Source organism: Festucalex cinctus, chromosome 9 (assembly GCF_051991245.1).
Source record: "Festucalex cinctus isolate MCC-2025b chromosome 9, RoL_Fcin_1.0, whole genome shotgun sequence".
Lineage (NCBI taxonomy): Eukaryota > Metazoa > Chordata > Actinopteri > Syngnathiformes > Syngnathidae > Festucalex > Festucalex cinctus.
In genome coordinates, this window is record NC_135419.1 from 9,957,472 (window position 1) to 9,972,802 (window position 15,331).

Here is a 15,331-nt window from a genome sequence, read left to right on the forward strand (position 1 = left end):
TAGTTACTAAGTATTTGGTTTTTCGTGAAATTATAGTGCCTCGGTTTTTATTTTTGAAAATCGTGTCACCTTACTTTGGTTCTTAAGTTGAATCATTTAGTAGTGTTGACTTGGTACTAGGTAGGGCTAAGTGGGAGATTTATTGTTAAGTTGTCCTATTATTTGGTTGGGGACCATTTGGAATACGTGGAAAGGCCTCAACATCATCTACAGTAAATTGCACGGATTGTTTCTGTGTTGTTCTCCTGACAGACGGGACCTCAATTGCACCTTTGCTAATGCAAAAGTACAACTACAGCAATTTTTTGTGGGTGTCACAAGGTTAAATACAGCTACCCTGAAACATAATGGAAAAAAAAAAAAATCAGCTCTGTGGCGTTTGCATAATCCTGCTCAAACAAACACTCACCTGCAGTTGCAAAAAAAAAAAAAAAAAGAACAACTTGATGGACGTAAATATGAGGGATTGAAGAAAAGGTCAGACGTGTGGTTAAAGTATAAAAGTGAAATATTTGTCCCTTGTGATAACCTCCCAACGCTGCCAAAGTGATTTGTGGCCACAAATTTCCCACCGGCCGCGTTTATGACAAGTTGTGCACCCCCGGTTCCCTCCCGTGGAAAGAAGCGGAATGAGCGGCACACTCAGAAGTAAGTAAAAGTAGCACCGGCAGTCCACGCCGCTTCGGCTTGTCAACAACGCGTGCACTTGCGGCCTCTTTGACGCAGATCCGAAGCGCTGCTTGTTTTCCAACCTGTGCCACCTAAAGGTCGACCAAACTACCAACAGGGACCTTCGTTCAAGTCCATTCCTTCAATAATTCATGAAATGCTTTGCTTCCTTGACCCCGCGCGGTGCACAGTACATCTTGTTTTTACTCATCCATTGAGGGATTATATTTCAACTGTTTCCATTGCGCCAGTGATTTCACCCCACAGTGACAACGCTGTAGCTCATTTGAATTTTTACAAACTCGAACCCGCCTGGTCTTTAAGCAGAAAATGTGTTTATTAGCCATCTGTTTCATACGCTGCGAGCCAGAATATGTTGTGTGGGAAAATCTTGGAGGATTGACGAACTGTGTCACAGATTGCTACATTGAGAGGGTATATTCAAATATTGCATTGTGTTGACGTTACATACGGATATAACATCTGGCAGGATTGTTTTAACCTTTTGAAAGGAGATATTTTTTTGAAATTTATTTAGTTCGTCATGTTTTAGTTTCAGCCATTTTGGTTATGTAAAATGGTAAAAAAATGTTCTCGCCAAAAAATGGCAAGTTACACACAAACTGGCACATTTGTTAGTGACAAAAAATGTGTAATTGATAAGTTTTGATTCTACAACATAAAATGTGACCACACATCACATATTGATTATATTTTGGCAATTTTAATATATAAGGCACACAATTATCATTCCAGCGCGGACTGGCAAACTCATAAAATGTACTTTGTAGGCTAAATGCTAAAAGCATAGCATTTATTTCCCATAATCTCCCAGAAAACATGCACGGCAGAGATAATAATTATAAATTTTACTAATTAACAAAATATTGGTATAGCGTAGGGCAGGCTAAAAATAAAAATAGCTTGCTTTTTTTTTTTTAACTTGAATATGCGCAATTCAATCACATCTGTCAATATGGGGAAAATGCTATGTTTTTAGCATTTAGCTAACAAGTAACCTATTTGCAAATTTTGCAAAATGTAATAATTATGTAACACTTGCACTTAAGTATGACTATTACTAGGACCATGAAAGCAGTTTTATATTTTTTTTTAAAATAGTTTCATTTCTAAATTAAGAAAAAAATGTGGAATTATGTAAACATGCTGACTTTTAAATGGCTAAATCCAACCAAAATACTAATATTTTGTCGCTGCTGTGTGAAAAACACGTCCATTTTGCTTTGTATACAGTATTTCAGAGTTCATTTTGGAAAAATGTCAATCTATGGAATTTTTTGGTAAACTTAATCACTTTTGTCATTGTTGACTGACATTTTGATATTATGCGTTTATGTGTGACAGAATCATCTCCAACGCGATCAGTTCTATCATGATAATGTGTCATATTGTGAAGGAATTAGCCAGCTTTTAAATGTGCGGCTCAGCACGGAACGGGGTCACGAAGTGGATCCACGAAACCCAGAAATCATCATTCTAATCTGTGCGAGATGCTCTAACTTGCTACTTTGCAAACCCGCTCTGGTTCTTTTGGACTTATTAGAAAGTCACTCAATTAACAAGAAAGACTGTTCGCTCATCCCAGCCCATCTGCTGTGCTTTGATAACTCATTAATGGGAAAAATCCTCATCCCCCAATGCTCCTGGTCAGGATTACACATGCAGACCCCGCCACTGCATTTTGCTCGCCTCCTGAATATGGCAGCCGCATTAAATGAACAAATTCAGACTCGTGTGTGTGCGCTGAAATCAAATATTTCTCTGGCCGCACAGCGAGGGATGAAAGGAGCATGAAACAGAAGAAAAATGAAGTTAATGGATTCTATTATCGGTTACATTCGCTTTTGTGAGGACTGCAATGTCAACGCTGCGATGACTCATGTCACGTCAGGAGTGAGTTTGGGCGACTGTCAGACTGAATTGGCCCGATTTTGTCCCAGCGGTCCAAATTTAGCATTCATATTTTTTTGTTTTCACCTTTGCTGAAGAAGAATTCATTGAAATGCAGTATGAATCCCGGTAAGTTGAGCCATTTGGTTGGCAGTCTGTCCATCAGGGCTTGGCTTGACACCAGTAAGAGATGATTTTAATACCAGCTATGCACCAAAAAATAGAAAATATCTTTTATTCAGCAAGAAGAATGGAAGTAGAGATCGGTTGCTGAAGCTTTCACTCACTCACATAGCATTGCCTTTGTAAAATTGAGCAAACAGCGACTGCTCCAGGGCAGTCACAATTATTGTCGACGCTGAATGACTGCAGGCATTTAACTGATTGTCAGAAGAAAACACATTTGATTTTCTTTTTGCATAAGAAATGATCTTCGATTTTGAATTGTATTTTTCTTTGATCTGCCAAATTTTACTTTAATGGTCTTTTTTTGTAACTCTCCTAAAATTACATAAAAATCGAAGGGATTGTCGTTTTCCAACATTGTTAACATTCATTTCATTATTCATGTATTTTATTTCATCATTTACATCAGTATTGAATACAATAGAAAATAAATACATATACACCCAAGTGACAAATATTTTAACTCTTTGACTGCCATAAACGTTGAATGACGTATGCTAAAATCCTAATGAATGCCGCCAAAAACGTTAATTGACGTTTACTACGTTTTTGTGTTTTTTTTCCTCTCAATGGGTAGTGCAACGCCTTGTGCAGCGCTGCCTTGTGATTGGGCTTGTGAAATAAAAAAAAAAAACAGCCACTAACTATGGCCAGCAGATGGTAGCATTGTGCACCAAATGTATCATTTCTTAATTTTCGTTCATGTCACTCAAATTACCTATTTTAAAATGGTGATTACTAAAGAACGGAATAAGGTAGAAACATCCTTTTTTTTTCTTTTTTTTTCTAATGAAGGAATTGAATGCGACCTTTCATTTGGTACCCAAATTGTATATGTAGTAAAAACACACAATATTCTGTTTGCCTTGAAAAATGAGTTAAAATGTTCAAAATGGCGCTGTCAGGGTTGTTGTTTTTTTGATAAAGTGCGGCACTCAAAGAGTTAATGCTTCCTAGTATTTTAATTTATTTTAGGGTTAGGGCGAACCCTAATCCTTATCTTTACAAAAAAAAAAAAAAAAATATATAGAAATAACGCCAAGCCAAAATTCATCTCCTTCCAATTGTGACCATCTTAAACGTGCGAAACGGACAAATGTTTCAATATCACTAGTACATTTGATACATAATATTTCCCCTCATAAACAAATGACAGATCATTAAAAAAAATAAAAATAAATACAACATCCCAATATAGCATTCTTCATTCTAATTGCATGGAATGAATAGCTATCTTTATGCTTCTAATTTCTAGTTCCTAATCGTAAAACAGCCTTAAAGATACCATGAAATACGGCTATGTATTTGCCCAATACTGATAACATGGTATCAGGTCTTTCTTTTGTTTTTTGTTTGTTTTGTTTTTACATGAATCCAATACCTTACAAGTGGCAATCTGCCCCAAATTCCAGACATTTTAGTCACACTGTAACCCCGTGGCCCGCTCACGTCTCCTCCCACCTTATTCGTAGCAGGGAAGTTTAAATCAGTAATAAAATATTCATATGCAGCTATTTGCTTGAGAGAATAATTTATTTTCTTGGGTGGATGCCTCTTTTAGAGATGTGCAACACGGGAAGCCTTGAGGGAGCACAGTGTTGTGTGCAGTTACACTTTGATGGTGGGGAGGGGGGATTGGGGGAGATGAAAAGTTGGTCTCAGATGGGGATCAGAGTGAAGGGAGGAGAAGGATTCAGACAAGACGACCTTGGCGTTCTTAATGGGGAGTGAAGACAGCATGGGAGAATGCCTTGTGGACGACATTGCTTCCATCCTGACAATTTTGGGATGTTGCCAATGCCACTGAGGAGATCAAATATATGTTTAATCTCCTCATCAGCCAAGGGAATAATTATCGTTTTTTTCTTTGTTTGTTCTGCAATGATGGATTATTTACCTTACTGAAAAACATGCACGACAAAATATTTATTTTGCCTCTTCACTGCTTATTATTTGAGTCTCCTTACCTCATGTTGTAAATAAGGACATTGAGATTTGTTTGCATATATTATTATTATTAATATTAATATTATTGTGAGTGGCGACGGAAAAAAAAAACAGAATTTTCCCCATTATGGGAAGAACAAAAGCATATTATTTTCCCACAAATAGTGTCCGGTGGACGTTGATGTACTGAAATGCAGACAGAATGAGCCATTTTTGGAATAATATTAGACCTAACACATTGCTATTGATGTCAAGTGAAACGGAAGTTTAAAACAAAATGCAAAAGAAAAGGACTAAGCGGAAAGTCGCAAACAACATTGTGAAGTGACTGCATCAGCCTACTGGCACGGCATCATCAAATAACATACATGCGCTCATACTCTTCAATTCATCTCAAAGACTGTTTATGTGCTAAGGTAGTCCTGCTGTTCTCAGCAACATCGTCTTTCATGTCTGTGTGTACTGTTATGACAATTACTACCTGTTTTTTTTTGTTTTTTTTTCCCCCCTAGTCTGCGCTCACTTTACTGCTTTGAATTTATGGAAACGTTTGGTTTTGAAGTTTTGTAGCGTTGGTTGGAATGTGTGAGTTTGTACATGCACACAAAGCTTGAGCATGTATAGTCATGTGGCTGGAAAATAGCACATTTGGAAAATTATTTTTGCAGCACTTCCAACTAAAATCTCACATCAAGGCATTCATACGCAAACATCTTACAGTAAGTAGCTTAGACTGATTTGTTAATTATTTTCTTGAAACATTGTGATACATGAATACAAAGTAACATGAGAGCATGTCATACAAAATTTACTTTTTGACATTTACTCACCAAAAAGAGCATGCGGAAGTTGGCAAGGTCACCGAAGAAGTCCTCCACGCTGAGGACTTGCGGGTCGAAGGCGAAGTAGCTGCCCGTGTTTTCGTAGAGCTTCTGCATGTTCTTGTGCATGATGGACAGCTTCTCGTACTGCTCCCGCGCATGCTTGCAAAAGCCGTGAAGCGGATACGGTTAAGGAGAGAAAAGGAACAATGTGGATTTGATGCATTTCAATGCAGTGGATCAGGTCGACGTTCTTAGAAGGAAATCTCTTATAGAACAACGTAGGTGTAAGTAAACCATTCAAATATTACCATGGTTGACATTTTTATACACATTAATGTAAATCCTCAAATTATAATACACACATAAAATTCATTTCTATCACAGAACAGTACATTATAGCTAACCAGTAGGTAACGAGCTAGCAAGAAAAGCTAATGTTGCAGTTGACATTCAGAAATGGTCGACCTTCTGAGAAAGAATCCCTTTTAGAACAACAAACTGTCACCCTGCATAAAAACAATGTAGTAAGTAAACCAATCAAATATCACCATAATTGACATTTTTAACATTATTTTAGTGTATTTCCTCAAATTATAATACACACATAAAAATACTTTCTATCGCAGAACAGCACATGGCAGCTAACCAGTTAGCGGCTAACTAGCGAGCATGAAAAGCTAATGTTCCACTTGACACGTTCACTTATAAGTATGAAAAGTAAAACTTCTCAAGTTATTTACACGACTACTGGCAATCATCAAGACACTGAAAAATTTGCTATTGCTGGACAAAAGTAAATTCAGTCGCTCAAAACACAAAAGGCCAAATTGGATGTAATGATGACGATCTACTCAGGTTGTTTTCCACAGAAATGTTTCTTGACTTCCACATTTTCAGATATTCCAATAATACGGTAGCTACCATTAATGTGAGGTAGCACGTCAAGGTCAACAGAGACGGTCAGTCAGGAACACTCAAACATATCATGACAAGAACCCCTCCATCACACTTTGGAGTCAATGGCATAGCGAGCTAATAGCCGCAGCGCTGCGCCAATGGAAAGGGTGTTTTGCAGTCAGCGGCGCGACACACACGGCTGCGGCAGGAGCTGATTGGAGTCATTGTTCTATTGTTTCTCCCAACAACAGCGGGGTCAGGTTGTTTTGAACCCGGCCGCTCACGCCGCACTGTGTAATTTACTGAACAGGCGCGCCACTTTTCTCCCGGTGAATGGCTATTGACAGCCAACATCAGTTAAGCATTATCGCAGCAGCCACCTGACCTCGGCGAGACTCGGGCGCGGACACTCGAGAGACTCAAAGGGAATGGCCACAAACAATACAGTAAAGGCTTAAAGATCATCAATATGATCAGCAACTACTGTAGATTTGATGCAAGTATCAATACATGTAATCATTCACTCTCTGCCACCCATAAAAACAATTTACATCTGTAGCCACGCTTATCGTCAATGGTGCTCAGATTGAGTTAAAACTAGGGTGACCTGATTTCCAAGATTAAAAACAATTTTAATTGCTCGTCAATCTGGTTGTGTTATTACTTAGCTAATGCTAAATGCTATCTTGATTGATAGGTTTAACAGCTGTAAATAACCCAATCTGGTCTGTATTATTAGTATACTTTAGCTAATGTGAATTATGTTGGTTCAGACTGGCTAGTAGGACTATATTTCCCATGATTTTTAGGGACAAAAGTTCACCAATTCTGGTCCTCGAAGTCCGGAGTACTGCAGGTTTTCGATGTTTCCGCCTACCAACACACCTGATACTAAAGATCAGGATCATTATCAGGCATGCTGATTAGCTGATTATATGAATCAGGTGTGCTAGTGGGCGGAAACACCTAAAACCCGAAGGACTCGGGACCTCGAGAACCAGAATTGGTGAACCCTGCCCTAGTTGAAACACATCCGCTAACGGATTTTAATTCCATACATACAAATTCATTAGCAACACTCCAAGTTCAATATCTTATCAAAACATTTTGTAAAGCGCTTGTCGTCATTAGGGTCAGAGATGAGTTTGGGTCTATCTCGTTGACTTGGTACTACAGATTGGTCACGCACACACACAGACATTAACAATATTACAGAATAGTATGATTACTTGTGATTCCCAACACCAGCCCACTGTTTCTGAAAACTTAGTAGCTTCACATCAGTATTGCGTGGCAACTTGTGAAGTGCTATTGCAGCCCGGGACAATTGGGATGCACTCGAGTGCTATTATCTTGAGCACTGTACGTCACTGATGGTGTAATGGTGATCTTGCCTGACTTCCATGAAGTTTGGGTTCAGTTTGCACTTGGAGGGCCCTATTTTTGTGTCCAGCACAAATCTTGCACAAAATGCAGTCTAACTGTGGCATTTGCTGGGTGTGTTTTTTTTTTCTTTTGTTAGTTTCCCAGAAAGTACAGAGAAAAAATTTCATTTGCTCCGTCATGGTAATGAACACAATTGACTTGTCTACAAAAATAGGGTCTTGAGTGTAAACTTAAAGGTTGTCTGCCTTGTGACTGGCAGCCAATCCAGAGTCAGTTGTGACAGACAACAGGATCAGTGATATCGAAAATGGATAGACTACTGGATAGATAACTCCGAAGTTGCACGTTGCCTGCCAGGAGAACTGTTTATGCAGGACATGATGTATTCACATGATAGCTGACCTTCCAACGTATGCATTCAAACTTGTGAATATGCTATATAAAATATGTTCATCATCAGGATATGGTTTCTTGACTTTTGGACAGAAAGGTTTGACTGTGGTTACTGTGATTTTAAGAGGTGGCATATCCAGGTCCAGAAAGTAAAAACCCTGACATAGTTTGGCTTTAGCCCCTTGTGCTAGCTAGCTAGCAGGTAAACAAGCACCATGGGAGCTAGCTAGGGAGCTTGCTCGCTAGCATCTGGGCTAAAGCAAAATGTAGCAGCAGCTGTTTTGACTTTCTGGACCTGGATTTGCCACCTCTGGTGATTTTGACCAACTACCGTTGAAGTAAGAGTTCAGGAATTAAGTCCCTTGTTTTTTGAAAAAACAAAACAAAACCAAAAAAAAAAACCTGGCATACATCAAGTGTACCTGTGTTGTATCTGTGCACTTATCTGATTCAATTACTGTCTGCTAGCTTTGTTTTCATGTTAAAAAAAAAAAAAAGAAAAAAAAAAAAAAGAAAAAAAAAAAAAAGAAAAAAAAAAAAAAAAGTTTGGGTTAGCTTGATTTGACCCTGTGTTGCACCGTAGCACTGGATGGTACATTCCAGGTGAGTTTAAAACACTTCTACTTCTCCGGACATTATTTATCATCCTTGCTTCTATCAGGCACTTTTATTTCTTTCTTGGTCCACCTCCTTTAACCTTTACTTGAAAACTCTCACAAACAAACAGTGAAGTGCAGATGATGGTTATAAAATGTACACAATGGTCTGCGCCAGTTATCTTCTGGATTTTCTCATGCATTCCAAGACGCAAATGCAAAAACAAGTGAAATATATGTATTATCGAGTGTCACTGACTCACAAAATATGTTCAGGTCACAAACAAAGCAACAACTTTGAGGCAGTGGTTCGTTTTTGCCGTTTGTGGCCTCTGGCTCTTTATGTTTCTTCTTCTTCTCGGAATGTTGACTACACACTCTTCCCTCCCACCATAGACACACACGTTTGCGCACATACACAGTGGTATTCGTCCCGTGGGGGTCCGGCTGGACTGAGGCTGTTTCGGCTTCTTGTATTTCCACACCAAAGATATGTCATAGCGATGATGCCCAGCACACGTACACACAAACATACTGAGCCTTTATTTCTTATGTAACTTGGCATAAATGTATGCATATTAAATTTGTCATAGCCATATTATATATAAGGAATAGGCCAATTATCGCCGTTGATATTTGACATTTTGAAAAATATCGGCATCAGGCTTTGTATAAATCTGAAGGTTTACAAAGCTAGTATCTCACTGAGCCGTGAATATTTGCAAACATTGCAAAAATTTTGGTTTTTCATTAGGATTTGCAAGATGTTCACAGACAGTTTTCACTTTTTGCAAAAAAACATTCCAAACATATTCAGACTTTTTTTTTTTTTTTTTTAAACTGTTTGCAAAGATCTTTTGAAACGAACGAACCCTGACAAAAACCCAAAATTAGCTAAATTTGTCGCTCAGTGAGATACAGGGAACTTTTCATTTCTGGATCTACTGAAATTTCCACTTTCTAAAATAAATTATGCTGACACTGGGAACTCTTTACACTTTTTATTTTTTAAAATTAAAGCAATAATATTAAATTAAAAAATTATGTTGAAATTTTGGAAAGCTTTAGTTACAGTAGAAAACTTGAGGGAATTTTTACTGGCTTAGTTTTTAGTTTAGCTTAACACTTTAGCTGATTATTCTGAAAGTTCTTTGCAATTTTGGTATGTATTTAAAATTAAAAGAAAAAGTATATATATTTTTTTCATTTTGACGCCAATATTTAATCTTTTAGTGCAAATGAATATCTGCTTGAAATATCGGTTTCCGGTCTCTTTGACTGCTAACAAATGGTATGTCACTATTTTGTATATTTGTGATCTCCAGTCGAACAAGCCTCACCAATGTATTCAAGGTAAATACAAAAGTATTTGTTTCCTATGTCCACTTGAAATGTTAAAATGTCTCATATTAAATCGAACGCAGATCTCCTGTTTACTGTTCTTCGTCGACAATGTCGTTGCTTGGTGTGGAAACGGATGTTTCACTCATCCAAATTTCTGTTTAATCTCATACTTTTAACTGGAACATTGACGTGCCACGAAGGTTGCTATCAACTAAGCAGTGATTAAGGCCATTCACGGCATCAAAAATATATCCAAGTCCGACTTAAGTTTTTCCAATTTCACATTCCAAGTTCACTGGCAAAGACCACCTCTGAGGAACCAAATCACCAGATTGTCTTACCTATATGAATTGGCAAGTTTTTCCAAGCGCAAGGCCAGAAGCTTCCGAAATAAATCTCCTTCAACCCACTTGTATTAATGTTTATTTAATGCTTTTCCTGCGCCGGCTGGACCCTCCATCCATCGCCCCGCGCTAAGCCTGCTTAGAGCACGGCTGCTCCCTTTAGCCTCGCGCCGACTGCCAAACAGCCCCTGTGGGCCAAATTACACCGCGGCTGCCCACTGACGGAGCGCGGCCGAGCGACGCGGGCGCACGTGAAACGGATGAACGGATGCGGAAGGATGAGAAATTCCAGGTGACTCAAGCGGCAGCGGCGATTCAGGATAGAGGAGGACAAAGGGAGCCGTTTCATTAATACTGTGCTGTTAGCCTCACGTTGACGCAGATGGCTTTTGCCACGTGCGAGCGCGTGTGGTCACACAAGGAGAGCGAGGTCTGGAGGGCAGGCAGGAAAGAGGCTGACAGCGTCCAGCGTCGGGAGCACGCCGTCGACACTGGGGCTGTCACAGGGAATTAGGCAAACGGCCACATTCCGGAATTTGGGATGTGACCTGGTGCTGACGTGAACGGAAAGAGGATGATGGTGTCCCCGATGCTACACGCGCTCAAATTCCGGTTTAAAGGCTACAAAGCCGAGTTTGTGTTCGCAAATGGCAGGGACAGTGAGCGTGGCAGTAAATATTCGCAAATGCATTTTCTTTATCCCAATTATTAAATAACTGTACTAAAATGACTATTTGAGGACTTTTTTTTTTTTTTAAATCATGTAAAATAAAAATTATGTTATTTTAATTAATTATCAATACAGGGATATTTGATTCTTTCTTTTTTTTTTTTTTTCTTCAAAGATAAGTACCAGTACGAGTACTCTTATTAGTACGCTTTATTTTTATTTATTTATTTATTTATTTTTACCGGTCCATAGTGGAACATGCGGGAACGCTGAATAAGAGTATTCAAATTTGGGAAAAAAAAAAATAAAAAATAAAAAATAATAATCCATTTAGAACAAATAGAAACTGGGCAATTAATTTATGGTCAATCGTGAGTTAACTATGGAAATCAACGGATTAATTACAGTTATAAATTTGAAACGATTGACAGCCTTAACATATACTGTATATGTACAATACAATACAATACATATGTTCAATACATTTTTTTTTCAATCCAATATGCTCACTATCAAGTACCAATACTACTAGTGATTTTGATTCATATAATTCCACCCACCAAAATAGACAGACAATATAAAAAAAAACCTATATATCCTATATAATAATAATAATAATAATAATAATAATAATAATAATAATAATAATAATAATAATAATAATAATAATATAAAAGTAACGTAATATAATAATGCTGCCAAGTTATGGCAAATTATTTTGATTTAGGGTGGGAAACAAGCAATTCCAGCTTGTTGTGGAAGTGTAACTTGAAGCGCAATACTCAAAATGCTGGAAAATAGCTAATAGTAGTAACACTTATTATCGGAATATTGTATACGATTCTACTAAACTCTTATGAACACGATGCCTGTCTGATTTTATATCAGGTGCTGAGCACTGTTAATGATTTTTAAAATTTAAGGACAGGCAGCTGTATTTGTATACCACATATACACAAAGTACCTCGATTCACATGATTTAAAAAAAACAAACAAACAAAAAAAAAACATTTAATTACATTCGGTTGAAAAACATTAATTGAAATGTCATCACCTTAATATAATAAACAACTTTGTCACTGCTTTTTACTAATTAATTTTGGTTTTGGTTCCGATTGTTGAAAATGTGTTCAATTAAATTCTTACGCTAATACATTGCTTTGTACCTGAGTTACAAGTTATTACCCTCAAGTCTAAATATGAATATTAAGAGTTTGTTTGATGATGGCGATACAATAATTCACATCAGGCTTGTAAAGCGGAGATAATTGAATCTGTTAAAAACCCGAATGCCTCAGTGAGACAATACTGTGCGAATTGCTGGAGTTTGTCCAAAGTCATCACAACAACTTGGATGACAATCAACGAGCGAGAAGCTCCAGTTTGACCATCCATCTGCACACAATACACACAGTGTTGGATTACAGAGGGTGCCAACAGGGTGATTGTGATTAGTTGAAGCCACCCTCTTCATGAGATGTAATTAATGCAGCGCATCAGAGTGCTTTATGCTTCAGTCCCACAAATGCTCAATCATACTGTTTCCTTACGGTAATGTATTCCTACTCTGGCCAAAATTCGAGTTACATTGTTCAAGGGATATTTTCTTGCTGGAAAGTGGCAGAAATCAATCAATGTGATATTAAACAGATTTTATACATTTTTAGTAGTGTTGTTCCGATACCGTTTTTTGGCCCCCGATACTAATCCCGATACCAAGCTTTGCAGTATCGGCCGATACCGATATCATACCGATACCTACATTTTTTTTTTCCTCAACATGAAAAAGCTGCCCTTCCATTGGTTCAGAGCATTCAAGGGCCAATAGGATCTCTTAGATCGGCATGCAGTGAACGTCACATATCAGTGTCGTGCACGAGCAAGACACAAGATGCTGCATCCAAAATCCTATATTAGCGTTGGAATTAATGGTATCGGCATGTTACTTGTGAGTACTCACCGATACCGATACCACTGTTTTAATGCAGTATCGGCGCATCTGCCGATACCAATATCGGTATCGGAATAACACTAATTTTTAGTTTTGGAAAAATCGTTACTAGTCACTAAAGCAAATCCATCCAAAATCAATGTCACCTCACATATTGATGCTTTCTTTCACGATGATAGACAATTACGTCTTCGGCACATTCATATTCAATTCACTTAAAGGGGCACTTTTGTCAAAGACGAGACCTTTATTGACTTTTATACTATTATCGTATGTTTCTTTGTACAACCGAAAGACCGAGAGTCGGTTTCAGAGTGAGCTCGTCAATGTATTCCGCCACCTGAAATATTCATTCCTATTGAGAGGAAGGTCGCTTCTGCTTTAACATTCAAAGCGCCTCACTACACCACCTGGCCGCCGCCACTGGAACAATTCAATAATGACTACATGTGATAAGGGGAGAGAGAGTATATCAATGAGATATGAGAGGATTACAACCTTGGGAACGACCTGTTGAGTAGCGAATTGAGAATGGAGAAAATCAACGTACGCTCGACACACATTTACTATAAAATGCGAACCTTTCACGCTTGTTTTCATCCTTCCCGTGTTATCTCCACATACATGACAGTGTCAATACGTGCGTTTACAACGCTTAGACTTGTCAAATCTTAAAAAGGTCAAGTCTCTTGCTGCCGCCGCCGATTTAATCGGTAAACATCAATCCCCGGCGTCCGCGTCAGGCGCGAACCCTCAAAGTGACAAGCACTCGGTCGCCACGCATGTCATTTAATACGTACGCCGGCCAATCTCGTAAATAACGTCACGCCACTGAAAGGGTAGTGGGATTCACGTGCTATTCACAACGGACACGTCGCTATTGATTGATCAGAACCTGCAACACAAACAACCCCGCTTCTTCCTAATAAGAGGAACGTACATCATGAATATTTCACATGATCATTTTGATTAGTAACTTAACGTGATATATGACCTTAAAATAAAAGGATCAAAACAAAAGTCACTTGGATGGTACGACACTTCCTAATAAGGAGAGTGGCGGCTCTGTCGTTGCCATGACAACCACAGATAACCTACATTATTGGGCTATAATATCATTTTTTGAACTCATTTTTCTACCACACCGCTTTTAATATGTTCACATTAAAGCGTCAGTCCCTCAAATAGTGGCCTCCGCTCTAATAGCCGTGCTTTTATAAACTGCTAGTATCTGGATGTTGCACCACCATTTTACAACTGCAAACTACAACCACATATTTGCTCATTTGGGTCATTGTTGTTTTGTTAACTGAAATAGGCGATGAGTTAAAATCAGCTAATCAGTAAAAGAATAATATAAAATGCAATAATAATAGGTTGTAAAAATGGGCCCTTCAAGAGAAACAACAATAAAAAATACACTATATATAACAGCAATAAATACCACTACAATGCTATTGGTAACAATAATGATATTCAAGATACCAATAACACCAATACTACCACCACTATCACAACTACAAATACCACATTAAATTAACAGTCCCAGCGACCCCAGTAAGCGGTTAGGAACATGGATGGATAAATTACTAGTAGAAAAAAAGAAGAAGAAAAAAAAAGATCAGCCAAATATGATATTGGAACATGGTTTACACATTATAATGTCCGTTTTGGGCTGCACTTCTTTGTTTCTTGACATTTCATCAGCTTACATCCGTCATATTAAAGAGGCACAGGTCTCTGTGATTATTTAAATATGAAATAAATATTAAATATTTGAGTTTGGCTGAGTTTTTTGAGAATTTGAAAAGAACCTGTGGCTGAAATAGCGCCCCTGGAGGCCCATCAGGAATTATCCCAGAGGTCCAGACAGCCCAATCCCTGGCCTGACTATGACTACTATTATTACTATCACTACCACGACTACAATTACACAGTAGGGCTGAGTTTAAAAATTCAAATAAACAATATCAAATCGATTTTCCTTTTCGAGTGTGATATTAATACAACCATGAATCGATTATTTTAATATCTCTTTTCCCCATAAATTAACAAGAAAATTTAAATTTAAAGCCTGAATTTTTTGTATCTTACCCTTTTCTTGAAATGTACTGTTCACATGAATTTTAAAGTATTTTCTTACATTTATGAAAGCTGTGCCTTATTGCACTTTATGACAATTCAAAATCTTTTTTATTTATATTCACAATTAT

General features: G+C 37.9%; 1 protein-coding gene across 7 annotated transcripts in view; it reads right to left on the reverse strand.

Moving 5' to 3' along the window:
• The window catches only part of diaph2 (diaphanous-related formin 2), a 381,698-nt gene that overhangs the window by 87,281 nt on the left and 279,086 nt on the right, over window positions 1–15,331 (reverse strand). For all 7 annotated transcript variants that reach the window (XM_077531612.1, XM_077531615.1, XM_077531611.1 and 4 more), the window contains one exon: window positions 5,544–5,708. In XM_077531612.1, the coding sequence (XP_077387738.1) occupies window positions 5,544–5,708 (165 nt within the window). The remainder of the gene's footprint in view (window positions 1–5,543; window positions 5,709–15,331) is intronic.